This window comes from Anoplophora glabripennis, unplaced genomic scaffold (genome assembly GCF_000390285.2).
Source record: "Anoplophora glabripennis isolate ALB-LARVAE unplaced genomic scaffold, Agla_2.0 scaffold665, whole genome shotgun sequence".
Classification (NCBI taxonomy): Eukaryota; Metazoa; Arthropoda; class Insecta; order Coleoptera; family Cerambycidae; genus Anoplophora; species Anoplophora glabripennis.
In genome coordinates, this window is record NW_019416757.1 from 224,353 (window position 1) to 252,139 (window position 27,787).

Below are 27,787 nucleotides of genomic sequence, written 5' to 3' on the forward strand. Positions count from 1 at the left end.
TTAGTAAATAGTAATTAGTTGTTTCTTAATTTAATATTTAATACACATAGTTTACACACAATAGTTTATAAATGAAGTGTGACGCCAAAATCAACAGTTTGGTTATATTTTTCTGAATTGAGTAAAATCATTATAAATGTAAGTTCTGCTTAAAAACATTTATAGGAATTCCGGTTGGATGGAAAAACATTTAAATAAGTGTATTAGCTGCCAGGGGAAAATTGGAAACCAGTTTATAAAAAAGTCTAAAGGTAGGTAATAAATAAAATATATCGACACATTCTTTAGAATAACAGTAATATTTATTTTTACTTTGTGTAATTGTGTACCCTCAAGCAGTTACCTGTGAAAACATGACGTCACTCATAGGTGCCTTATTAGATTCAAGGTTAAAAGTATTTTTCCCGACATGTCTGAACATTTCATCAACATGTCTAACGGACATGTCCGTAACACTTTTCTGAAGTGCCCATCTCTACAAAAAATCAAACAAATATTTTTGTAAAAGTTACGCTTTATCTTCTGATATTATTATATGAATTTATAGCACTGTAAGAAAATTACAGAATAGACTTATAACCCCTCATGCACGTAATATGAATCAGAAAAGACAAGATAAAAAATTGTGACCTTGAGCAAGTCAACCATATTGAACACTACATTCTTTAGTGTTCTGTGGATCTATGAGTGTAGCGGAATTTATGATTATTTTAGGGAAGCTGCCATGATTTAAGGAAGTAGATTGTCGACATATGCAAAAAAATTGTTATCGTATTTATCTAATCAATTATTCAAGATAATTGATCAAAAACTGTGCCTCACGTCCATTCTCTGAAAGATCAGGGATCCTTTAATTTTAGGATCACTTTTTTTGTTTGTTTTGACGAGGAAACTTGCAAGTTTATTGCATGGTCACTGTTATACTCTTTAGAAATGTTTAAAGTTCTATTGAAATTGCATTTGAAGAAAATTGTTAAACTTTTTCTAATTGTATAGATAACAGTACAAGTATGAGATGTGCTGATTTGGTAACAAGGGCAACCGAAACAAAAATCGATAAACAAAGAAGTAGCCTAATCTTATCAACACCTAACATTCAACAAGAAAAAAATAACAATCCAATTGTGATATGAATATCATGTGTGCATATTTTAACATACAGATTGCAGTCATGTCTTAGTTGGTCACAGTATGTCGGTTTCGTAGACTTTGTTAGTTTGAGTATTAGTCGTATTCGAGTTGTTGGAGATTTTGCTTTGGTCGTCAATGTTATTGTGTGTTGCTGGGTTCGATGAGTTGGTGGGGTTGGAGTTGGTGCTGGTGGGTGTACTCTTGCTGACGGCGTTTGCAGAAGTATTTGGTAGGTTTGTTAGGGAGCCGGTGATCTGTGAGGTAGACAATTGTAAGCCCATCTTTTGTAGTAGGTTGGATTCGCTTCCTGTCTTCTTTAGCAGTTGGTCGGGGGCTGGGGGGATAACGGTTAAAGTGTTGTTGCCTCTTTGGAGTTGCTGCAAGCGGGCGTACTGTTCTTGAAGGGCTTTTTGCTTCTTTAAAAGTTCTTGGTGTCTTTGTTCTAGTTCCTCTTTCCGCGTCTTCTTGGATCCGTCCTGCGAGTTGACGCTTTCGCAACTGCTGCTGTTGCTTGCCGATATAGCTTCGGACTCTACTGGTATCTGCAGGTTCGACCCTATATTCCTAGGCAGCGTCTGAGACTTATCTTTAATACTAGATCTATTAGGAACGTTCCTCCGCAAAGTCTGTAAGCCGAGGTTCTGCGTGGCCTGCTCGAACTGGGACATCGGCTTGTCGACCATGTTCTGGACATTCTGGATATGTTGGAGGGCCGTGGCAGGCGACCTTGGTGGCAAACTTGGGGAAGTCGGTGACGCCAACGGGGACTTAGAGCTCGTCCTCGGCGGCGGTGGAGGGGGTACTCTCTTTCCAGTCACTACATGCTGAAGAAGCTCAGTGTTTCTCTCTGGAATAGGAGGTTTGGCGGTTGTTTTATTATCTCTTTGCAGGGGTTGGATAGGGGGGCTATTGTCGGTGTCTGACCCACTGGGATACGAATGCAAACGCCTCAGACTGCCCGTGGCAGTGCTGACGGAGAGGTTTTGCGAGGGAAGAAACGAGGCCGAGTCCATACTGCCCTTTCTTCCGATCTCCGACATTTGGGGAGGGCGGTTGCCCTTGACGGGGATTGCGGGTGGGTCGGAGGTGTCTTGGGGTTGAGCGTTGGAGTGGGGTTTGGAAAATGTTTGCAACTCGTCTAGCAGAGCGTCGAGTGCGTTCTCCGGACGCTGGCCACTGTCGGAGGGGCTGCTGTCTCCCCCGACGAGGAGCGACCCCACACGTGGAGCGGTAGGGGGCTGTGGAATAAATTAAAGCACAAATAAAACATATGAAAAACTTTACCGTACATAATTCTGGCTGTTATTTACTTTGCCACAAATTATTAATGGCTGCACATACTAACTGGACTGATTTATTAAAAAGGTATAATGGGCATGACCCACCTATTTCTTTTTCTCTCTTCGGTAGTATTGGAAAAACAGCCTACATTTTAGTAATTTTTAACTGCCTGAATGGCCTTGAAAAACATTTGTAATGTACAAAAATTGAAGGCATATGACATCATTCGCCCTGATTCGCAAACTTTCATTTTAAATTGGATTTTAAACTCGTGAGAAATTAAGCCTATATTCTATTTGCTTTTTAGGTGGCATTCTATAAATTCAATGATTTTTTATTCGATAATTGAGGGAAAAGGGAGAAAACCTGCCAAACGAATTACCAGTAAAATAAAAGTATGCGGTTTAACGTTTGTTGTCTCTGTATTATTTGTATGCTTTTGGGTAGTAATACACAAAACTATGTGTTTTATATTGGTTAAGTGGCAGCAATTTTGAATTTCACAACTATTCGGGCGTTTTACGAAAAAGACAAATTCAGAATAGGAAATAATAGCGGATTTGATTCTTGGTGGGGCATCTCCATTTCTTTGCAGTGACAGCAGATACATTTTAGCACAGTAAATAATAACCTCTAAGTTTAAGTCTGTGTACCACCAAATATTAATTACTAAATAAGTATATTATTAAAAAAAGAGTTATAACAAACAGTAAAATATTCATTGAACATTTAGCAGTCTTACAAGCAGATAAATTCTCATAAATCTAATCATATATGACGTAATAATAATATTTTTAGTGAAAAATATAAAGCGTCGTAAAACGACTTGGGAAAGCAACAAAAAATTATTGCTGCATTGTCCAAAAGGAATTCAATGGGATTTATGATATAGTTCGCCCACAATTTCATGATAATTTCAAAACTGGTAAGGTTTTATGTACACTTAACTATACATAATTCAAACAAACAACCAAAATAATGTAGACCAGATTTCGTCATTGTGTTATCTTGCCGATTATTCTGACATAAATTGTGTTAACTAAAACAAATGCAAATTTTTTTTTAGTAAAGCAATGGTTTTAAAGACATTTTAACATTTTTATCGGTATATTCTGTAATATGAGGAAGAGCTTTCTTATTGACTATCCCGTACATTCATTACAAATTACGTGAACTATATATATATTATAATATTGTAGACGTGTATATATGCAGTGTACGAAAATAAGGAAACAGCAAACTGAATTTTAAAAATTTCGAAAATCAAAAAGAAAAATAAAAAATAAAATAAAAATAAAAGTATGAATTTGGGCTGATATTTGCCTACATGTTGAGACAAAATCAAAGAAAATATTAGCAAGTCAGTAACCTCTTATTATTATGTAATCAGACTATTTTTTCTCTAAATGTGACATTTGATGTTTTTGCTATTTCTTTATTTTTTGTCTGTAGATGTATATTGCTTCTATAGTGTTTTTTTATATTTATTTTTGTGTTTTAAGGTGTTTTCATACCTATTAGTTGTATTTCATTTGATGCAGATATAGAGCTTTCATAAAAGATTACAGGCCAAGTAACCAGTAATTTTGTTTGAAACAGTAGTTTTATTCTCCGCGTTGGCAATTAAAGTTCGGTAAAATTAAAAATTAATTAAAATAATAAAATTTAGATCACATTAAAACACAATATTTCACTGGCTGTGACTGTTAGTCACTGTATATTGTAAACGAATCATTAATATAGGTAATGTTAAGATTTCGGAAATTTTAGTTAACAGTAGGTATCAACCGTAGTCTGTCCGCAGAAGAGTTCTTTCCCACAATGTCGTTAGTTAAAAAGAGTAGCACTTTGAATTAAATTTATGTTTATTAAATCATATACACATACACTTATAACACTTTTAAGAGTATTTTCGTAGGTATTTTATGTTTAAAGCGTTTTGTACTTTTTTAATATAGAAATATTTATTTTGAATTTTGTGCATTTTTTTTAAATAAAATTATTAAAAAGTTTGATCAATGACTGAGTGAAGAAACAAACGAAATAATATTTTGGTTAGATATTTTTCTACACTTGCTTTAATTGTCTAGTTAAGTAGCACTTTCGACAATGATTTTTCTAAATTTGAAATTGTGGGGAACGAAACGTACTTAACATAAAGATTACCTTAAAGAAAATGTTAATGTGCAAAAAAACATCAACTACTGATTACTGGGTGAATCCAACTGAAACAACAACTAAAAAATTAACAAATTAAACCAATAAAATAAGAAGTTTGATGCAGGAACACTACATACACATACAGTTCAAGCCGTACGAAAGAGGAGGAACAAAATAAAGCCTTAAGCAGAACGTGCAGAACAAAATATGTTGTAAGTAAATACGAATTACAGGGATATGTTAAATCTTACCAATAATAATATGCCAGTAGGCAAAAATTCATACATTCTGTTAAAAAACAAATGAAAAACGATCGTGCATCGTGCAAGGAGGACAACAAAACAATGGAAACGGAAACTAACGAATAAGTAAAAAGCAGAACGCATGCAAATATAAAAAATCTTTCCCTTATAGTAAGGTTAGAGTTTGCGAACCGAAAATTTCGTAACTACTCAGGAAACCTTTTCTTACAAGGTTAATATAAGCAAAAAGCTACATTCTAAGCTACCAACTTTACAAGTACATTCATAAAATGAAACAAAGGATAACCTATGGAAATAATGCTGGCATGTCTACCTGTTACTTTTCTACTTATAAGATACAAAATGTACTAGTAAAGTGTCCCAGGTGGTAAATCTAAAAATCAAGCGTTAGTCAACTACAAAATAAAAATATAACGGTACAATTTATCAATAATAAAAAATAAGCGTCATGTGTTATCAATTAATTTAAATAAGTCTAAGTAATTATTTGGGAAGGCAAAAACGAATATGCTAGATGTTTCTGATTTTTCTTAACAAATAAAATAAATGGTGGATGAGATTTAATGGTGCAAAAAGGCCCTTGTGACCAGACTTAAGACATTTCCAATGAGACCTTACTATAAGGAAAAGGTAATTTTCTTTTCTTTTTATGCATCATCCAAATTTATGTACAATTTATTGGTCTTCTAGGCACAACATTTATTAGATGTTAATTTTGAAAAGAAAGACAAGGGCCAATTGGAATTATACCAAAATTTCTCTTAAAAAAAGACATTTCTGAAATGAAAATGCTCCAAAATCAACTTTTTGAGATTAATTACTTTAGAAATTGATTAAAATTGGTCTTTCTATTTTGTAGTCAGTATAAAATTCCTTCTCGTCTGACAATATTTAAATTACATGTATGTATTAATCTTTAAATTATTAAGGTAAAAAAAAATACTTTGAATTGGAAATATGTTTATGTACGTATGAGCACTATCTTATAATCTAGAACCAAATAAAATGTTTTTCATTAGAAATTTTCTTAACTTCAAATTACAAGTGTAAAAATTTTAAATATAAATTTATCTCTTCAAAAACAACTTTTGTCTTATACATTTTCTCAAAAACCTCTTACATATATTTTTTTAAATTGTGAAAATGTTAGGCGACTGTCTAAGTTAAAGAACGAAATCTTAAAGTATAGTAGGGTATGCAGTCAAAGCCAATTTGAATGTGTCTTCTTTTTTATTACTCGAGCTTTCAGAATAATTTAGTTTCTCCCGAAGCAGGAATAAATTATTCCGAAAGCTCAAATAATAAAAAAGAGTACATTTAAATTGGCTTTGACTGCATTCCTGACTATACTTTAAGTTTTTGTTTTACATTTTTAAATACACATTTTTTATTTTAACTTTTTTTTACCCACCATTGTTGCATAAGTCCAAATATGAGTTGTTGTGATAATAATAAATCAAAAGAAGCACGAGAATGAGAATTAAATAATGCTAGTGTTTTGTATTTAGCAGCAAAAAACCTAAAAATATAATTTAAATGCAGGTCAACATTATTTTAGTGGATATAAAATACCGGTAAAAAATGTCAGTTTTTGAAAAAATGTATTAGGCAAAAGGTTGTTTAAAAGCTCCAGTGTTATTATAATGTAAATATATCCCTGATTGAAGAAAATATAAAACAAATTTATAACAAGTACTATTTTGAAAAGGTATTTCAAAGTAAAAAAAGTAAAGAGTATTGACTACAGTTAATGTAGCGAAGTTACTATTTGAATAGACTGAAAAAAATGCTGATTACAAATTAGAATACCCCTGATCACAGGCATTTTCAAGTTTATATTAATAAGTAATAGTAGTAATAGTAATATTTTTGTTTTATTCCGAATATTAAACCTTTTTTATTTGGAATTTCCTCATTTCAAATGGATATACCAGGCCGTTTAAAAAGTTTCCAGAAATTGTTTAATTATTGTTATTAAGTTAACTAATTATAAAATATAGGTACCATTTTATTCACGAGTAATAACTATCTATTTTATGAGAAAATCGTGAACGACTCTCTTATATTTTCCTAGCAGTTAGATAAATAAATATACATGAGAGAGGGTTTTGCTTTTAAAAGTGCTATAATCCTTTTTTGCTTTTGTTAGGATATATTGTTAGTGTGACTGTTTTCTTTCAATAATGTGGTATTAAATTAATGAAGATAATAATATTTTTATATGATCATCCAAAAGAAGGTAGGCATTCTATTCCTTGTTACATTTGACATTGAACGTTTTGTTAAATACAGTTACGAATTTATTTATATATATTTTTTTCAACAAAATAGATTAAAGGAAATACGAGTGTTCATATAAAAAATTAAAAACAGTTTTTGAAAATTAACTGATGATTAAACTCTGAAATTTTGATGGTTTTGGTACAGCTATGTAAAAATTTGTGTAAAAACTGTCACTTTGGGACATTCAAATATAAAACATAAAGAAACGAGAGAAGAGGGTAATAAAGAGAACTGTGACGAGAGACAACAGCAAAAAACGACGAAAATTTCAAAGCCAATTGTATGTACACAGGAATAAATGTTGTGCATCAGAAAATACAAGGTAAATTTTATGCAAAATAGTGCTTTTCGGTGCAAAAATAGATAGACCAATAAATTATAAGAAAAATACCGATCCAAGCCAAAATCATGATCAAGTAACATGTCACGTACGATTCAATTAATAAATATGCAAGCATTATTGTAAACGGAGAGTTTTTTTTACTCGTGAGTGGTTATAGCTTCCTTGAAGTTTGAGCTCCACTTCCAGTCGTACTACATGGAAATACAATAAAACATTTGGTCAATGTTCTGTGATATCAAAGTTATTGCAGGTGTCGAAATGTGGGGGGTTTTTGGGGTTGTTAGGCTCGTGAATTTCTGCGTGGTTTTTGTTTTTGTCAGCTCTAAACTATCTGAAAGCCATTTCCAACAATTTCAGTTTTTAATCTAACGGATTCTTTGATTCTGTAGATTTTTCCTGACTTGGAAGCAGTAAAAAGCATAAAGTAAGTAAAAATTGTGGAAAACAGCCTTCGAAGCAAGTTGAATTTATAAAGGCAAAAAGGCGTGGATATAAAAATGTATGTAGTATTGCCTTTGAATCATGTAACTGTTCTAAAATCTAACACTCACATATGTACATTATCATCGTTATAAAAGCGCTTACAAATTAACACTCACTTAATGTTAAAGGCGATTTGAAAATCAATGTGCAAAATGGTTAATAAATTCGTGAACTCAAAAAGGGGGTAGAGGGCATGAAACAAGATGCTTTTCTACAGCAAGGAGAGGCCTAAACTATTGACTCTATCATATTTGCAAAAACCTTAGAGTGACATTGAGAGAAATTGCTACACTTTTTACAAATATGATTCGACTGATTCAAGGAGGGCAAATAGCTAAGGTAACATTGGAAATGCGTGTACATCTTTTGAAAAATCACCTTTTTAATCCATTAAATTTTAGGCATTCTTCTGTAAGAAAAATGCTAAGACTGGAATCAATTTATATTTGAGATTATTCACATATCAATTTTTCTGCAGCACAGGAAGCTAACTAAGGGCTAGCCCTAGAAATCAAAACCACAACTGGAAAGGTTTAAACCTTCATCTTTATCTCTTGTGAGATATACCTAAAAATAAGTTAAAGGGTTTGATTTCTAGTGCTTACAAAATTTGTTAAGCAAGTTGGTACAAAAAATATTAAAATTTTCAATACTGTTCAATTTTTATCCTCAATATTAATCGAAATATTTTATGACATTTTTTAGTACACATTATAATCTGGTTAGGGCCAATTGTTTCCAAAGAAATAATGCAATTTACAGCTTAAGGAATATGCACAAAACTGAGCTTCGGCCAGCATTTGTCCATATCGACAACTATTTCAATAATTTAGATGGTACCTGTATAATCTCACTACTGCATCATGAAGGATTATATAAATTGATTCATCACAACAAACACATGCGGGTTAGACAGCCATTATGTTCCCTTTAAGAAAGCCTACCTTGCTGTGCGTTGACGATGGCGTCACTGGTGGCGTCTCGGTAGAGGTGGGCGACAGGCGTCCGTCATTTGAATTCGAGCATGGAAGCCTTTGCTCCTGAACACTAGCAAGTCTATAATTGTACACACAAGTTTAATTTGTAATGATCTTTGACAAATTCCCGAAATACGGGGTGGTTACGAACTTGGAGATATATTTTTAATGGGAGAAGTCGATTTTTCTGGTTTTTCGGTTCAACGATGCATCTATTGCTCTTAGCTGTCACCGATTGCACATCCAAAAGTTTTTTATTTCACTATTACTTTATACTTCAATCCAAAAATACTATAAAGTAGCTTCATACATTCTTAATCTGATATAATCCCTACTTAAAAGGGACTACAAGAGATTACCAAGAGCATATAGAAAGTGAAGTATTTGAAAAATAGTTCTATTTTGCCTCACATCAAACCTGATACAGAGAATGTCACAGATAATGTGCCTTACCATAATCGACGAATTAGAAAAATTGACATCTGCATGGAGAAAAGGATATTTTATGGGAAAATTGAATGGAGAACATTGAATATAAAGACACTATATTAATTATTAGTAGTTGAACAAAAAGAAAAGGTCAAATATATGAAATATATAGTGCACAAGATGGCTAAAGCTCACACTGTTACACTTCTTCGATTGTCGCAATATCTTCGTGAGCTGCTGAACCCCACTGAATTAATCTGACATACTGTAGTATGAATAATGAATCACTCACTACTAATTTGGCACTTGAGTACAATATGGATAATATAATAGCGCATAGTTAGAGTAATTACGAATTTGTGGATTTGCTATTGATATATTGCAAATATAATAAAATATGTGCAAATTGTTTTCCAAGTTTTATGCACCAAGTGCTGCAACATTTAACACTCATTCAAACAGTATATGACACTGGCCTGTACATCAGACTGTATGGCGTAAATTGGAGAAGAAGAGCTGCATCCGTTTCTCGTTACAACAAGATTGTCTTTTAAATCGCGGGAAACAATTACTATGTGGAATAATGTCGCGACTAGCACTGAATTATACTTGCAATATCTAGTAAACAGCTACAATAATTCGTCAGCCAGACCACCAGACATATAACGGTTTTGAACTTTTTACCGATTTCGATTCGAAGATTAGTTCTGTTAGTATGCGATGGGTGTTACAATCGATGGATTGGAGGCATGGAGTGAATATAGAGGTGAGATATAAATAACAATGCTACATCTAGAAATATATGCTGCTACTCAGTCGTGAATTATTTTTTAGAGACCTTTCTTTGTTGCCAAATCACTTGACTTCGATGATATTATCTGAAATTTTTAGGAAATGATTTATCAGTTCTTATATGATGACCTTCTCGTTATCCGGACATACATTCTTTAGAAATTTATTTCTATGGATATTTAAAAATAAATTATGTATGACAGACAAGTCAGTGATGTAGAAGAACTATCACCACTTTGGATTGAAACGGCACGACATATTATCATATGATGGCAAGACGTTTTATAGGAATAGCAGGAATTTTATACAGCAACCTTGAATACTTACTGCGATGTTATCATAATAGAATGACATGTTATTTCCTTTCGACGACAGTAGTTCCCAACAAGTTCACATCTTTTTTCACTATTCATTTATTTCCTCTTATTATTAAAAAATAATTTCCCAGTTCGTAAGCACCCTGTATAATAACTAAACGATAATCAAAACGAAAGATAAGGTCCCGGATGTGCAAAATTTTTTATTTTGGCGTTTAAAAGAATTTATTTTCTTGTAAAATTTGCATAAAAGTTGAATCGTGAACTGTAATAAATAGTTGGTGCCTTGACATTTCTCTGGATCCAGTTCCCATGGCAAACCGAGAGTCTCTATTGTTATCTAGGCCTGCTTGTTTTATTTGTTGCGTGGCAACTGAGTTTGGACTTACCTCTTAAGAGTGACAAGGGTTCCTGTCAGTTTTTTGCAACGCCTGAGGGCGCTTTCGAGACGCTCGGGTTCCTCTTTGAGGAATTTCTCTTCTCGCATCACCTTTTCCATTTCTGTACTCAAGAAGGCTTTCATCCCATCTTGTAGGCCGGGAAATCTACAATGAAATAATTTCATTTTCGGGTATTCCTTTTACAAAATGTTATTGGTATTTTATTAAAATGTTTTACCTTAGTTTTAAGTCAGCAACCGTTTTAGAGCTTTTACTCAGCACCAGCGCCATGTTCTCGACATCAGACATGTTCACCCTTGTTTTTCTATTAATGACGTTGCCCCGAAGTTCCTCTACCGTCGCCTCTAGATCGCTTAGGTCCTTTTCTAGCCTTAGCATTTCTTGTTTGTATAAATCTTCCTCACGAGTCAGTCGCACACGTTCTTGATCCATGCCTAATAATGACACATCTGGATTAGAAGTACATGTTTTTGGTAGTTTTGAAGTTTACATGTTTATAAAATTTAGCGAAATGCAAGGAAAACTTGAATAACCTTTTTGTTCGTAACTTTCGAACAGATAAACTGATTGGGACGATTTACATCTCTGTGATCAGAAATCGTAGAGAAGTGAATAAGTAACAGAACTAATTACGAGTTTTTTTCTGCTGCTTCCTCACCTGCTTGCCAAACCTGCTCCCCGCCGGCCAACAGCATCGCTCTGATCTTGATGAAGGTGTCCCTTATAGTTTCCTTTACAGAATGCGCCTGTGCCTGTGACATCCTTCTTAAGTTCCTCACTTCCGCCCTGAGGTCCTTGGCCTTTTTCTGCAAGCCTCTCAGTTGGTTGTACATCTCGGGGGTGAGTTGCAGATCCCTGTATATCCGACTGTCGTACTGGCCAGGAGACAGAGACGCTGGTTTTGGTGGGGGAGCTGGCTTCAGACGGTCTCTTTCTGAGGAAGAATATTTTTGTGAAATGTGTACATACATACAGGGTGATTCACATAATGTGTTAGATCATAAAAAATGTTGTAAGTTAACCTTATAAACTGGTGTTCAATTACTAATGTTCAGAAGTTATTACGTGGGGATAAGTTGAAGAAAATAATTTTATTTCTGGTGAGAATTCAAAAACAAACAGATATTTTTAGACACCAAGAAAAAGTGTAGGGACCTTATTACAAAACTGAAAAATAAATAAAAAATGTCTACTGTTTCTGAATTGTCTAAATAGTTTATCTTTTATTTTCAATTCTAAACCATTAATAAATGAACACATATGCATTTAGGTAAACTTGCAGCATTTTTAATGCTCTAATATCCTCTGAATTTTTTTTATTTACTGTAGATCATCCTGTGTAAAAGAAATGGATATAGTGTTTCGCATAATTTGAGAAAATATGTACCTAATACGGAGGACTTAAAGTGAGTCCTACCAAAATTCTTCAAGTATATATTTAATAATAACTAAAATATATTAAATGTTTATGGACAATTATTATTCATATGTAATATAAACATCGACAAGGATATGAAGTCGTCATTCGATACATAAAAATAATGTGTGGCTTCAGCAGGGTGACAATAGCGAAATATGTAACAAAATAGGAACAACTTACCCTGGGAAGAAGTTCTAGGGAGAGTGGAAGATTTTATTGCAGGCTTTGCTGGTTTAGTGTCCGCTGCGGGAAGCAGAAATTCCAAAAAACAAAAGTTAGTCTAAAATCACACACATGCAGAACAACTTTTTTTTTCCTTTTTTAAATGGATTAGTCGGTAACGCCAACTTTATATTTTTCATATACGCAGGTCTTTAATATCATATTTTTTCTTATAAATAGGTGATTTAATACCATCATTCTGATTTATAAATTCAACAAATTTTGAAAAAAATTGGACGGAGAAAAGGGTTGGTGTTAATCGACAAATAGGTAAAATTTCTTACCTTTCCTGAGCAAAAAAGTTTATTTAAAATTAGTTTAAAGTCATGCCACAGGAAAACCGTAATACTTACAATTTATTTTACAGGGTGTAACGCAACGGCATGTCAAAAATGAATCATGTAAATAATTGTATTTAAATGTATCAAAACATATTTTTAAAAATTGCTAAAATGCTATTTAATATAATATTGGAATTTTAAAAATATGTTTTTATTAGTGTTACAATTTTTGAAGAATCTACCCCACTGACTTGCATCAAGACTTTATGTTTTCATGTAGAATGTCATTTTATTCACATACTGTACACATAAAATTTGTTTTCAATATATTCACTTAGGAGATAATTAGAGAATGGATAAAAGAAGGGCTCCAAGGGAAAATATAAGAAAATATTATTAAATATAGACAAGGAAAATGTTCTCCAATTTTTGCACGTTTTGCTACACCCTGTACATCGAATGCTACTACGAGTGTATTTATTTAGGGTCTTAAGCTAATGTTCTGCTTACTCTAGAAAAGTAAAAAAAAAATAGAAGTGCTTCTTAAAATAAAATATGATTTTGACATAAATTTAGTTATGAGTAAAATTCAGCAAAAAATTATCGTGTAGTTAAGCAAAAAGCAACCGAAGGACTTCATTTCACAATTAACATTAACTTAATCTCCTTATACGAACTTTTCAAGAGTCATTTTCAAAACATTATTAAAAACAAAAACTTTTATTAAAAAGATGGGAATTGACATTATTTATTTTGCTCGTTTAGTTGCAATATCTTTTATTTTGAAAATATAGAGCGTTTGTAATACTCCTTACATCCTGCAAACAATGTGACATCTCTGCAGTCTGCATAAGGCTAATGCCACAGAATATCCTTGTAGTTAGGATATTCTGTGCTAATGCGCTAATGTACAAAGGTTTGCCTTGTCGGATTCCTCTGTGACGTCAGCTGAAGTCGTTTCTTTGGCGAATACACCACAACCATAAACAAAATTCGTATCGCACCGCCAGGTAACATTATTTAGTTTCTTCCGTTGGTTTACCGGCTTATGCGTGGTTTTTACATTGATTTTAGATGTTAAAAAAAAGCAAAAATTTCGTCTGTGTAATACGGTAAACCACTAGCTGATGTCACGAATTGCAGTTATGACCTGGTCACAGAGGTGGTGTTGGTATAACTCAAATAAGAAGAAACATAATTATTCTGATTCAGTATTTATTTCATGACAATCTATTATATTTACTGGTTTTTATTTTTCCAACGAATAATGTCAATTCCTGGAGTAGCTTTCATACAAAATACAAAAAACAAATTAAAAACGCTTACCTGCGTGCTGGGGGCTGTGTTGCTTGGGCGAGTTCATGTCTGGGGGCTCGTCACTGAACGATACCGATTTCTCAAAAGATACGGACTTATCTAAAAATCATACACAAACAAATCGTTAAAAAATGATGGCTGAAATGGAGGGTTATATGATCATATTGAAAATAATCCTCTTGGGTAATGAAGAGCTACAATCAGGAAAGTGAAGAGCGCAGTAAACGATATGAAATGGAGCTAGGCACTAGTCGCAGTTAGTTTTCACAGTTATGAGTACCATGGTAGTCAACAGGTCATGATATCACATGCACTTTTTGTCTTGCGTGTAAACATATTTGGTAGTGGTCTCACAGACATTTTCGTCTGCTAAAATATGTTCTATTTATTTAAAATATATATCATATTTTAAAGCAGCGCTACTATTAAACCGAAAATGGTTTCTAGAGAAGTGATCCAATACTATGTAAATCAGCAAAACGAAAGCTCCTACTAATTTTAACCTCAAAATGTATGTACGTTTTTATAAACTATTTCTGTTCTGTCAAACAATTGATATTGTATGTTCTATTTATAATGTAACAGTCTATTGCTTTTTATATATTCAAAATTGTGTAGCAAACACCAATAAAGAAAAAGGATATCGTATATTTATGCTTGTGAGCACAATGAATTCATGTACTACCAAATATCCTTCCTCAGACAAACGTGTAATGTACTGTAAAGTTAGCTGAACAAGTAGAGACATGTATTTGACAAGTTCAAGTATACACGACATGCTTAATAAGTAATATTAGACTTACGACAGCCACTTTTACCCAATTTGGGTGCTTTGCTGTCAGATCGGAGGTACGAATCATCTGCCAACATAGACAAATAGTGTGTGTTATACAAGGTAGTACCTCAACTGACGCGAAATCAATAACATGGCTAAACTTTTAAAATAAATGGAAAAGTTTACAAGTCATATGCCAATTATCTAAGGCTTTACAGAGAAAATTACAACAATACATTAAGTGCGGATATATTACTAAAAATTTGTAAAATTTGTATTTAAAAAAATATACACAATTTTTTTGCTATTTGATTTTAGAAGAAACTATACAGGGTGTAACTTTGAATGAGGGTCATATTTATACGGAGGTTACATTTGATCTGTAGAAACACTTATGTCACATAAAAACTTGAAAACACAAAATACCGCCTCGAAATACTGAAATAATTAACTTTATAAGGTTACACCTACACTACATAAAGACGCTTTATGATTTAAAAAAAAAACGTAATGGGCCATTCCTGTTTCGTCCAATTAACGTGGCAGTTTGTTTTCTATCTATCTACCATCCCGTCATATCATACCAGGTGTGAAGTCAACTGGTAGTAGTGGTTTTTCAATGGAATTTTAACTGAACAAGGGAGGCTCCGTTGAGCTTCGTAAGTGTTCGGAACAGGATCGGATTCTGCTGGAAATTTAAACTATTCGCGATTTAATTTTGCTGCTGATTTGTTTATTTTCGATTAATTTAATATGTCTAGCAGTGATTAGCTATTGAAGGGGCTAAATAAGAAAAGAAAGAGTAGAAACATACCGTATATTGTCTAGAATTATATCACTTTTAATACCTATTACCTGATTTAACTTTCTTAAATGCGTCCTTATCTAATTTACATAACAACAGTAAGTTGACACTGAGATGCAAGAAAAAATAATAACACAATTGTTTTGTTTGTTAAAATATGAAACAATGTTAAAGAAATATTTCGTATATTCGTATTATTATTCTTATTAATTTTTTTATTATGTATGTTTTTTAATATGGCAACAAATAATTATTTTAAAATTTAAATTAGTTTTATTTACAATTAGAAACGTATCTAAATTTTGTTGTTTTTAAACAATATAATGTTTTTTTATGTTCAACGTTTCCTCCACATTGACGTCAAAAAAAATATGGTGACTTTAAAATAACACGTTCCTAAGCCGTAAAAATCAACCTGTTTTTACTAAATTATTTTCCAGTTGTTTTGAAAAGATTATAATTGGCAACGTTGATAATTCATTGATACAACTTATCACGCTAATTCTGGATGGACCGGTGTACGCTGCCTAGTGACAGCGTATACAAGAATTAAATAATACAATAATAAAAAACTGACCCCCACTTAAGGTTATACCCTGTGCATTGGCTTTCAAAATGCATCAACTGTTGGATACTTCACAGTTCTATTTGTATTTTCTCTGTAAATAATGCAGAAGAATACAAATATTAGCAAGCCTAAAAGGGTAACTAAAAACATTTCGCCAACTATTGGCTTCGTTTGCTAATATTTGTGCACCATCTATACCACAATCCCTAAAATTTCATTTTGTGAAGGCATGCAGGAGAACTTAGTAGTGTTAGTAGAAGAAGCGGAGGAGAAGCAAGTGGATACAAACCTGGCAGCGAGGCGGAACTCGAACTGGAGTTCTTATCGAACTCGTCTCCTGTAGTAGAAATGAAGGTGATGTTAGCAACAAACATAATATTTACAAGCTTGCAACATTAGTTACACCGTTGGGCAGGCTTAAATGCTACGGGAATGAGTTTTTATCGATGTACGAGTACGAACATATAACGACAGTATGGGTCCCTACGCCTTGAAAATTTTGTACAATTAAGGTAGTGAGAGCTGTACAAAAATGTGCAGTGAATTACAATATACGCAAAAGTTGAAAAATTAACCTAGTTACATTTATTAACTATCTGTTATACGTGGAAAATTCTGAGGCTGGGGACATTTTTAACAATTGATCTCTACTGTTGCGGGGCGAATATACAAATGTCAAAATTAGAAATTTGGCATACGCTTACTCGTTCAATGATACAAATATTCCATGCACACAGTTTCCTGCGTTCAACATAAACAGATTTATCTAAATTAGCTAACTCATATCCTAAATTGCTTCGTTTAGTCGCTAAAGGATATCAAGACTGACAAAATTATGAGCGGTTAAGTCCAAAGGAGGGGGTAGTTTTCACAATTCTATTAATCCGATTACTTCGTTCACTATGTCGTAAAGTGACATATATATGGCAGTATTAGTGTATCAAATTTCAATAAAAACTTACACGGTATTTCAGTTAATTGAAAAAAAAAATTGTCAACTTTGATCTCTTTATCGGCTAAACGAAGCAACTTAGTACAGCTAACCCTGTTTATTTTGATCGCAGGAAATTGTGGTAGCTCCCTGTGCACAGAATATTGGGACACTCTGTACATAAAAATATATAACAAATATATAAATATATTATTTAATAAACAGGTCTCTTTCTGTATCAATGTCAGTCATGTGTCAGTTAACTGTCAAATGAAAGAAAGGTTACGATTTATGTGATCAGGATCACTTCCGCATGAGCAAAATGGGAACCTCTCGTTAGTTTTAACCTCAACACGTAGTCGAATCATAACCAAGTCTATGAATAATAAAATCGCCATGCCTTACACAAAATCCTACCATTTTAGAACATAGAACAAGTGAATAAGCGAATATTAAACACAGGAGCAGCATCAATTACACACAACGTTGTCGTGTCGAGGTTATAAATTAACTTCTGCGTTCACCGGGGGAGACTGTAGGGTAAATTTCGGGCTCGGGCCTCGAAACCACCCACTTATACGCAACTAATATCTGTGATTAATTGTTCTCCAAGATCCGACCCAACATCCCACCCTTAAATAGCGAGGGGGTGGTTACTATTTATGCACGAATGAAGCCTTTTCAAGGGAATGTACCATAGCGAGGATAGTTCATTTTCACGCTGCTCGTTTGTTTTTGGAGCAGGCTACTAGATTTACCTTGACGTAACTGAATTTGCTCTGGTATAATTTGATTCTAAACAGCGTAGTGTACTGGTTGACATTTTAGAAACGTTTTAGATCAATAATACAGTGCATTCATGATGAAAACAACTAATTCGTTCAAAATTCTTTCGTTTAGTTGCGGATTTTTTGACAGAAAATTGTATACAGGGTGTCTCAAGAAGAACATATGCAGTCATCATTGATATGTTTTTTAATGGAACACCCTGTATATTATGCCATTTTTGAAGTTTACTGTACATTCTGAACACTTTTTGTGTGTAATCTCTAATATTAGCGGTTTTCGTAATAATGACTAAATAATGATTTAAAATACTTATAAATAAACAAGTACAAAAAATTACGGTGGTAATTTGTTGTAGAAAATTAGGGAGTTTTTCATGTAAAAAAATTATATTATAATGTAAACTGCAAAAATCTAGTGTATTTATAGTAGTTTTTATTAATATACAGGGTGTTTTAAATTTTTTTTGTAAAAACTAAAAACCTGTTGTCTTTTATTTTGAGATACAGAGCACCAAATATGATTTTTTAAATAAATCAATTATTGCCCATTATTTTCAACAATGTATTGCGTTGAAATTTGATAGAAATACATTTTTAAAAATAACATAAATTTTATTTGTTTACGACTGTCTTGTAGAAGTCGTTATTTATCATTTTTCTTAGTGACATTTATTTTGCGATATTCTCTGAGCCCCTGAATTTATTGCATCTCTTTCAAAACACCCTGTATAGCCACATATTTTATATAATTATGATTCTCATCTCTGAAACTAAGAAGTTTACATTTTGCAACAAAAGAATAAAAAAATATTTAAAATAAATTTCACTCAAAACAATTTGAAGCGACAATATCTTTTTACTGCCTGTTTGATTTGAATAACTGCGATACGATCCTGTATGGTGGTTTTGGTGCTTCCTCCACATAACTGTGTATTAAAGCTATGAATATTTGCTAAAACGTCTCTTTTCTATGACTAAATAATTATGCTATATGTATGCTAGTGCAAAGGACAACCACAGGCACGCTAAAGAAGGCTATTAGAAAAAAATTAGATAAATACCTCGATAGCTCTCTCTTCCTGGTACCTGAAGATGGGTCGCAGCTGGTTGGGTAAGGGCCTTCTGCACCAAACCAGTTAAGTTTGCCAGCTGCCTTTCCATATTTTCTACTCGCAATCTGTAAATATTTACATAATTATGTTTATTTGCTTTTATCGACGAAAATCACTTACGAGATTCTTTAAAAGCTGTTTTTTTCATATCATTATTATTTTATACTACTAATTTTTTACTTGCCTTGTGGCGTCATAAGGAACCGAAGCCTGGGGAAAAGGAGACCTGGGGGCCACTCTGGGACCGCTTCCTGGTGGCAATTTCACTCCATACAAAGAATACGAATCATCCAGTAACTCCGTATCGCTGAAAACGATTCTATTTTGAAATTTATAAGCTAGAAGTATATTTGAAATGTCATACCGGCAGGTCTTTCAACTTGTCTACAAAAGACTTACCTAATCTCTTCATCTATAACTGGGGTGATGGACCCAGATCTGGTAGCGTACTGACTGTAATATGGATCTTCGTATCTTGAACCCCTCTCTGGCGAAGACATGTATCCATCTACAGAATAAAACCAAGTATTTTCTGGAAGTTTATTATAGGAGATGTTAAGAAACGCAGTAAGTTAGTCGGAAAATGCCTTGTTCTAGCTGCTTTAGTTAAGAAAAAGTGTTAATTTCAAGTAGAAAATGTTAGTTGTACAGATGTGATAAAAATGTATTTTTTTTTAAATGTAGAAGATATGCCATGACTTTTTTATGGGTAAAATAATTAAAATTTGTCAATTTTTTTGTATTTAGTTATTCCTCTACTTTCAACAAGCCCAAGTTGTTAAAAATATATTCCTTCTTCAAATAAACTAGTCACAAAAATTAAGGTATAAAAAATCCTAAACTTGGTGGTTTTCAGAAGGCTGCAACTTGGCAAAAAATAGTTGTAGAGCAATAATAAAATGATATTGAAGCATGGAGGATTTTAGTTTTTATCGTTGATCACCTTTAAGCAATCTTAAGAAATCTAGAGGAAAAAATCAAAATTTTTGCTTCCTTTTTAAAAGATTCACGGGCTTCAATATTTTTTTGGCAATCCCAGCTGTCAAGTCTTAATTTGACTGATGCTCTTCAATTTGAGCTGTTCAAGAGCTTTCTACGATGATTTTTCGTTGAGTTATCGCCGTTCAAAGCGATAATCACCTGCTTGGCTTTGATAACGGCTCCAAAAAAAAGCCTTGTACAAATGACCAGAATATATTATTCATATGTATTTTGAACTGCTGAATTCGAATCCAATGTCAGAATTGGCCCAGCAAATCACCAGAATATTCTAACATGACAAAATGGCTTAAAATCGGTAATATTCTTGAATTTTAGGATGATAAGGATTACACAGACCCACAAAAAAGAAAAATGGTCTATTCCAAAAACTAGACCTATGATTCCTTATGTATTTAGATGCGCTGAATCAGAATCCAGAATTGCTCCATCATTGCCATGCTGCTCTTTCACCATCATTCATTTTTGCGATACATTTTTCGTCGGTACGGATTTAATTTATTTAAAAAAAATGGTGAGTGATCGAGTCATTTTGGTCTTAGAATATACCACTTTTCTTTTTTTGTGTCTGTGTAATTAATCCTTATCATTTTAATTCGAGAATATTAGAGATTTTAAAAGCTATTTTTTCAGGTTAGAAAATTCAGGTGATTTGCTGGGGAAGTTCTCACATCGGATTCGGATTCAGTGAGTCAAAATATACGGGAATACATAGGTTAGACCATGATTTTCAGTCGCTGTTAAATCATACCTGGATCATAGAAACCGATTTATTAATTTTGTGGATTTTAAAGCTTTTTTAAGGTTAGGAAGGATTTGTGACATTTTGGGCCAAATCTGACATCGGATTCGTATTTAGTGAATCTAGATATATGGGAATACAAAGCACTGAGCACTAGTTTTAGCCGCTGATAAATCATGCCTGATGCTGATTAGTTGATTTTGTGTTTTTTTTTGATGTTAGAAAATTCTGGTGATTTGCTGGGTCAATTCTTAAATCGGATTCAGTGGCTCAAAATACATGGGAATAATATATTGCGGACATTTGCACAAGCCTTTTTTTTTTGTGGAGCTGTGTAATTAGTTACTTCGGAACTAATGATCGTCCAGAAAATCTTAGAAGGGTTTTGAAAACTTGATTGAAGAAAAGATAAACAATTGCGTATTTAAGGATTTTCGCTAAACTTGGAGATAACTTTACAGATAAATGAATAAGCTAAGGGTGCTTTCGTTTTTTTAACCTCAAAGCATGATTTTTTCGCTAAATTCTAAATTTGGAAATGTTGTATACCGAAAAACAAACAATTTAAAACCATTCAATAATTTTGTTTTAACCAAGTAGCTTTCATCAAAAAACGATAATAACGATAATAAAGTTCTCTAGTAATTAATTATCATAATTTTTTATTTTACGACCACTTTTCGTCAAGTTACAGCCTTTTGAAAATCACCTAAAAATTTTGAATTTTTATTACCTACCCTTTAATTTTTGTGACTAGTGTATTTTACATAAAATTTGGTTAAATATTGATCATTTATTTAGCGAGACCCCAATTGCTAGTTAAAAGTAATTTATTAACGGTTTTTTGAACAAACTCCTGTTAACGTAATGGATTTCAAATTTACTATAAAATATATTTAGTTTGGGCTATAAAACACACAGAGCTCTATTTTAAATAATAAATTAAATTTTAATTGATGATTAATCAATCTAACGGTAAAATATTGTTACATAAATTAGGTGTTTCTCATATAAAAATTAAAAAATTAGTTAAATTTTTATAGTTAATCATTAGAATTTATTTAAATTGTTAAAACTGAAAATATTCTCGAAATAATCATGACTAAAGCTAAAGAAAATGTCATGGACAGTGGACAGAAACCTAAGGGTGGGTTTACACTACACACTACAAAAAATATTAGGACGACTACAAAACCTAGGTATGCCACATCAAGCAGCCACTTACGACTAGTGCAAAAATGTTGTTCGAATGGATTCTTCTGGTAGCAAAAAGGTATCTGTTGCTCGGTAGGTAAGTGTAACATTTAACGCTTTATTTTAGAGGTTATACATGAAGTCAATGGGTCAGTTCTCGATTTATGCATAGTTTATAGTGAGCAGATTTTCTATTTTCTCGGTCGTCGGAAAACAAATATGACGTAGCTTGTAGAAGTTTGGAAGTGTAAGGGCAAATACATTATCTATACCAAGCATGGACGCTGTTATGGAATCCAAGGGGGAGGTAGGGGGGGAATTTGGGAATATCATATTTATAAAATAAGAACTTACTAAACGCAACAAGTTTGTATTCACTATTGCACGGCATAATAACTCTTGTACTTACTGTTGTTCTTTTAGATAGCTATTATTGAAGTGCCCCCCTTCTCCCTTAAGTGGCGCCCATGTTTCCATGACACTGACAGACGTAAACAATCACAGATTGGTCGACAGAATGAGACATTTGGGTTGGCATTTTATTGCACATAAATCTAGTGTCCCGTAAATTTACATTTCAGTAATTCTAATATTGTCTTAACAATGGGCAAATATATTTAATACATATTTTAGTTCTAGAACTTAATAAACATATGCACAAACCATCGAACTGATATGTATTTTAATGGTTTACAGTTTATAGGTTTTATTTGCAATTTATTTTCGTTATTTATCTATATTTTTGTTAACAAACTGAATAGCGTTCAATCAAACTTTGTTGCTGCAAAAATAAAAGTTTTTGCATTTATTGACAGAATAGTAGGTACAATGTATGTCGAATTATTTCAGCCAGAATATTTTGTAAGTATACATAAATGGAAATAGTAGTGAAATACTACTCTTATCTCGTACATTGTTACTTACAACTTCCAACAAAAGGCGTTTTCAATTTGCTGGATAACTTGAGCATAGATGGATCAGTTAAAAGAAAAACTACTCCTAGCTTTAACCTTAATACGGATGCAACAAATACTGAGACGCTCATTTGTTTGTTTAAAATAATTATTTTTTGAAAATTGACAACTCCTGATCAAAGAACGGTATTAATTAATGTTTATTTTAGTTTTGTCGTGTATTAAAAAGGCTCAGATTCCTTTCTGCTAGGAGAAGAGTCCACGGAACGCAGAAGTTAGGTGGTGTTGACCCACCTGGTATGTTATATAAGGGGTTGGCGGGCCTTTGGAATGGGACGAATCGATCTGGAGGTCTAGGTGGGCCATCACTCGACCGCGGCGCCCCAGTGCTGTACGCTCGCTGCGGTTTGGGGGGCGCACCTTAACACGTTACACCGTCTTACCATTAGATCATTGACACTAGGGTTTTATTTTTTTTTGTTGTTTTGGGTGGTGGTGGTATTAAAGCATGAGTTGCTGTGAGCATCCTCGTGGTTTGGGGTGACAACTTTGTTCATGGTTCATGGTGGTTTGTTCAATACAAGTTCAACAGGTTACTTAAAACTATTTGCTTTCTATTATTATTGTAAATTGAAGAGACAAGAAAGATTGCTTAAGGTACCTGTACCAAGCCGTCCGATTTGCATAAGAATTGTCACTTTATGTAAATTCATAAATATCTCTGAAATAACCCCATGTACGAAAAAGTCAATAGAAATCTTTTTTGTAGAGAATTTTATGCTCTACAACTTTGATTCTATGAATGTTTGTGAAATTCTCAACACTTCAAATTAATCACGAAATAAGTTTTTTTTATGTTTTCCGGCCATTTCCCCAATTTCCCCGGTCCGCTCCTGTGCAGGACATTTTTTTCCTCATCTATTGTCAAAAAACTATCCACATGCAAAAATTGTGCACTTCGCAATTAATGCTATCTTTAAATACAATTTTTTATTATTTTAAAACGTATTACCAAAAGAGAATTTTAATTTTGAATTCTTGTACCCGAAATATTAAATATTGTTCACACTAAAATTGCGTAATATTTGTTGAATATATCTGTACCATAAAGGTTCAAAGTTCAATGGTGCAGATACCTCAGACGTCTATTTATTTTGTCCACCTGTTCGCCATGAAGAAAGCTTTGATGTATGTGAAATATTTAAACTAGAGACGACCATACTATTCCATAAATATGTACAGATTATTCGAAGCCAAGACACCGTTTAGGAGTTAAATCGTAATACATCGTAATTTAATATTAAAAAAAATATATAAAATTGTTTGTAAGAGAGAAGAGTATTAGTTTAATACTGTGGAAAATTATTGTCACTGTTCCAAAAAATATTTAATAAACAATATTGGTTTATTTAACTTTGTCCTGGTGATGAGTATTCTGAGATTGTAATTAAAATTCAAACGAATTTATATGATACATTAATTAAATGTGGAGATTAAATACAAAGAGATCTTTTTTGCAAGGTAATTAACAAGTTAATTACCGTATAAATCCTAAACTGGTGCCACTGACTTCCGGCTTAAAATATGTGAATTAATGCTACAGTCGGGAAACATACACATGCTTACATTTCAATGAATGCGTGGAAATATTACAAAGCAAGTCATTAATTATATATTTAAGCTTCAGTGTTATTTAGTGAAGTGGTTAAATCTTTTGAAGAAATGGTGTTTCCATTATTTATTTTCTCACATTTTATTTTTAACTATGAATAATTTAGTAACCACTTTATATAGGTACCTACATTATATATGTTACGTTTAGTTTATTTATATTATAATACCTTTCAACAAACAGATATATCACCAATTGACTTCTTTTTTGCTCAATATAGGTACATACAAGCTGATCTGCACCATAAATATCACAATCGCCACGAAAGTTTGCAAATTCAGACTTTCTTTGGCATAACAGATTAACGACATACCCTTTTGGCTTGCAATTAATTAGATACGGACCCACCAAACCTAACTCAATGTAATCGCAAGAAAGTATCCAAATATGGTCGAAGTGCATACTTCTTAATAATGTGATAGGCAATTAATTTTTCTGCTTATACAGGGTGTCCCATGGTGACGAGACATTAGACATATTTCAGCGACTACTTCAATTTTAATTTTGAAAATTTGGGCAATGCCCTTCTCAACTAAAATATAAAATAACGCTTCTGGTTATAACGGAAGTTGACGTCATCTTCGTTATTTTAAATGGAACACCCTGTATAGTATTGCAATTTTGGATTCTACGTCAATTTTTTAAGTGAACTTTCATAAAGGTTCCCTATTCTTAAAGTTAACCGTTTTTGATATAATTAATTTATTTCAAAAAAAATTAAAAAAGCACTGCCTAATTCAAAAAGATGTGTATTTTACAGTAATAAAGTTAGAGCGATAAAATTTATAGGGGACATAACTAAAGCTCTAAGCTTCCCAGCCATAATTTCAAAATGACTTAATTTCATACAGGGTGGTAGAAATTTAATGCCGAATTTAGTCAACTTTAAGCCATCTTAACTTATTTTTTTAAATGGAACACCCTGTATATTTTTGCGCAACCCGATGAACAATTTTGTTCTCTTTCGAATCGTATAATGGTTCCCTCTTCTGGTTTTTAAGGTATTTACTGTTGTTCGTGCAGTCAACGGATATCGCATAATTTCTTTCGAGGATTGCTGTGAAATTTTTAGTGGAACTTCAAAACAAGCACGTAATCTGTCACCAGTTTATTGTTGTCAATTTATTCAAATGCTGACACAAGATAATAAGTAGGACCGAAAACGCTACATATTGACCAAATTTTCAAAATTAAAATCGAAGTAGTCACTGAAATATGTTTATTGTTTCGTGGGACACCCTGTATTGGTCTACCCTCTATTTGTACATACAGCGTGTGCCCAGATGGGGAACCGCACTCTTTTTATTGTTGATAAAAGTTATTCCTGATAAAGTTTTGCTTATCTTGGGAAGTCATGGGCAGTACCTAATCAAATATGTAATAAAACATACAAGGCGTCCAAAAAATTTCAAAATGTGAAATTTCCCTAAGCAAAGAAATTCTGTGTACCTCAAGAAAAAAATAGTGTCAAAATATTAGGAGTCGAGTGTTAAATTGAAGGAAAGTGAAATTGATTTTACAAGTGTCGAAGAATATTAATCCATTATAATGGAAATTCCTAATTGCAGTTTTCGAACAAAGAAAATAGTGCGAGTTCATTAATTTCAGATATAAAATTTGTTCAATTGAAATAAATTTAAAAAAATATTTTTTCCCTTGAACAAAAAAGTTTGTTTAGTTCGAATCAGTGTCTTTTTAACACTTAAGAAATTTATTAACATTTTATGACAGTTATCGAAAATAGTTATTTATTGTATAAGTGTTTTTAAGTAGCATTTTATTCACGCACGGATGTTTAAACGCGAAACCGTAGTTGGAGCGTTTAATATTCTTAATTGGATAAAAGACAATTAAAACACGAATGCAATACAACGTTTTATCCATAATCACATCACAATCATCACTAGTTGCTATGGTACGTTGTTTATTATCAATTATTTAATAAACAGTTCTATCTGAATTTGGTAAAAATGCAAGAAAGTAATTGTATTCCTGTGGCTGTTTTTCAAGAAACTCAATAAGCAATTTTCCATTTATTGCCAGCGAAATCCAGGGAACATTACGAAGAAGTGTCATGCTTTCGTATTTTTTAAATTTGTAGAAAAAATATGCAATTTCATCTATGTGGTCGAAGTATTCGATGTTGAAGGCTATAAAGGTCTACAAAAATATAGATATTGGAAAATATAACAAGCTTACTGCTTATTTGAAGAGTGAATCGAGAGGTGTATTAGAAAGAGCACATATTGAAGAATTTTTGACTGGGGCTTCCAATAAAGAATATTTAATGACTAAGGTAATATCTCTTTACCTTTTACATGTTGTTAGGTATATAGTGAACTTTGAATTATTTTAGGTTGCACTAATAATGGGAATTTTTGGTGCCTGTTGATGCTGCGAATTGACAAATTTGAAAATTAGTGACGTAGAGGACGTTGGCAGGTACTTACTTGTTTCAATACCTAACATCAAGGCGGGCATTTCAAGAAAATTATAATTATAGAAGAAGGATTTTGCGTGAATGCTGGTGAAATATTCAGAAAATATATTTCTATTACTATAAATGTAAATGTTGATGGTAATAAGTAAATAAATTAATTTTGATTTACTTATGGGTTTATTATTTTTTTCATTACTCTACTGAGAAATAAAGTTACTTTATTCCACCAGTGGATAAAGTATCACTTTAGTTAGAGGGTTCATAAGTGCGGATAAAAGTCAGATTTAAAAAGTGATTGTGAATAAAAATAATTATTGTAGTTTATGTTAATATAATTTTATATTGGCAGTTTTTATCACTGGTACCTATACAATACATTAATTTGTCTCAAATAATCGTTTAGTGATTATGAGATTATCGGGATATTAATGGGACTGATTGTATGATCACGTTCTACCACAACACAACTCCATTTTACAATACAAATCCCCTACAAGCCACCTATGCACACGTTTTTCCTACAACTCATGCTGTGGTGTGAAATCAAATTTGTGTGGACACTAGGAGTCGTCATTCTCCATTCACAGAACCACAAGCTGTGAAGACCAGGTCTACGTACCCGTAGGAAGAGTTTTGATGCGTTCCGCGGGGATGGCAGCCACCGCCGGAGAGTAGGTTCTCAGGAGGGTGGCTCCTCTTGGTAGACTAGCAGTCGATCCCATGTAGTATGGCGCGCTCTTTCCGGCA

At 32.8% G+C, this 27,787-nt stretch overlaps 1 protein-coding gene across 8 annotated transcripts; it reads right to left on the bottom strand.

Annotated features, from left to right (window-relative positions):
- LOC108913977 (coiled-coil domain-containing protein AGAP005037) lies at positions 1 to 27,787 on the bottom strand. 8 transcript variants are annotated; one of them, XM_018719660.2, is made up of 13 exons: positions 27,660 to 27,787; positions 23,223 to 23,348; positions 19,479 to 19,587; positions 19,264 to 19,398; positions 19,029 to 19,144; positions 14,904 to 14,960; positions 14,110 to 14,199; positions 12,461 to 12,523; positions 11,519 to 11,794; positions 11,078 to 11,294; positions 10,849 to 11,004; positions 8,889 to 9,000; positions 1 to 2,369 (listed from the first exon to the last, which is right to left on the bottom strand). In XM_018719660.2, exons 1-13 carry the CDS (start codon positions 27,760 to 27,762, stop codon positions 1,185 to 1,187), a joined length of 2,745 nt encoding a protein of 914 aa, XP_018575176.1. In that variant the 5' UTR covers positions 27,763 to 27,787; the 3' UTR covers positions 1 to 1,184. The 8 variants fall into 8 exon arrangements, with proteins under 8 accessions (XP_018575176.1, XP_018575170.1, XP_018575171.1 ...); XM_018719654.2 differs by lacking the exon at positions 23,223 to 23,348 and having other exon boundaries at positions 19,264 to 19,386; XM_018719655.2 differs by lacking the exons at positions 14,904 to 14,960; positions 23,223 to 23,348 and adding an exon at positions 16,538 to 16,585 and having other exon boundaries at positions 19,264 to 19,386.

What these genes read in the sequence shown, in the direction of transcription:
- LOC108913977 (XM_018719660.2), bottom strand. Translation starts at nt 27,762, where the DNA reads ATGGGATCGACTGCTAGTCTACCAAGAGGAGCCACCCTCCTGAGAACC. An exon ending in AGGAAGAGAGAGCTATCGAG is followed by an intron (nt 14,961 to 19,028) that starts GTATTTATCTAA and finishes CTATGTTGGCAG; the next exon opens with ATGATTCGTACCTCCGATCT. An exon ending in CATCGTCAACGCACAGCAAG is followed by an intron (nt 2,370 to 8,888) that starts GTAGGCTTTCTT and finishes TTTATTCCACAG; the next exon opens with CCCCCTACCGCTCCACGTGT.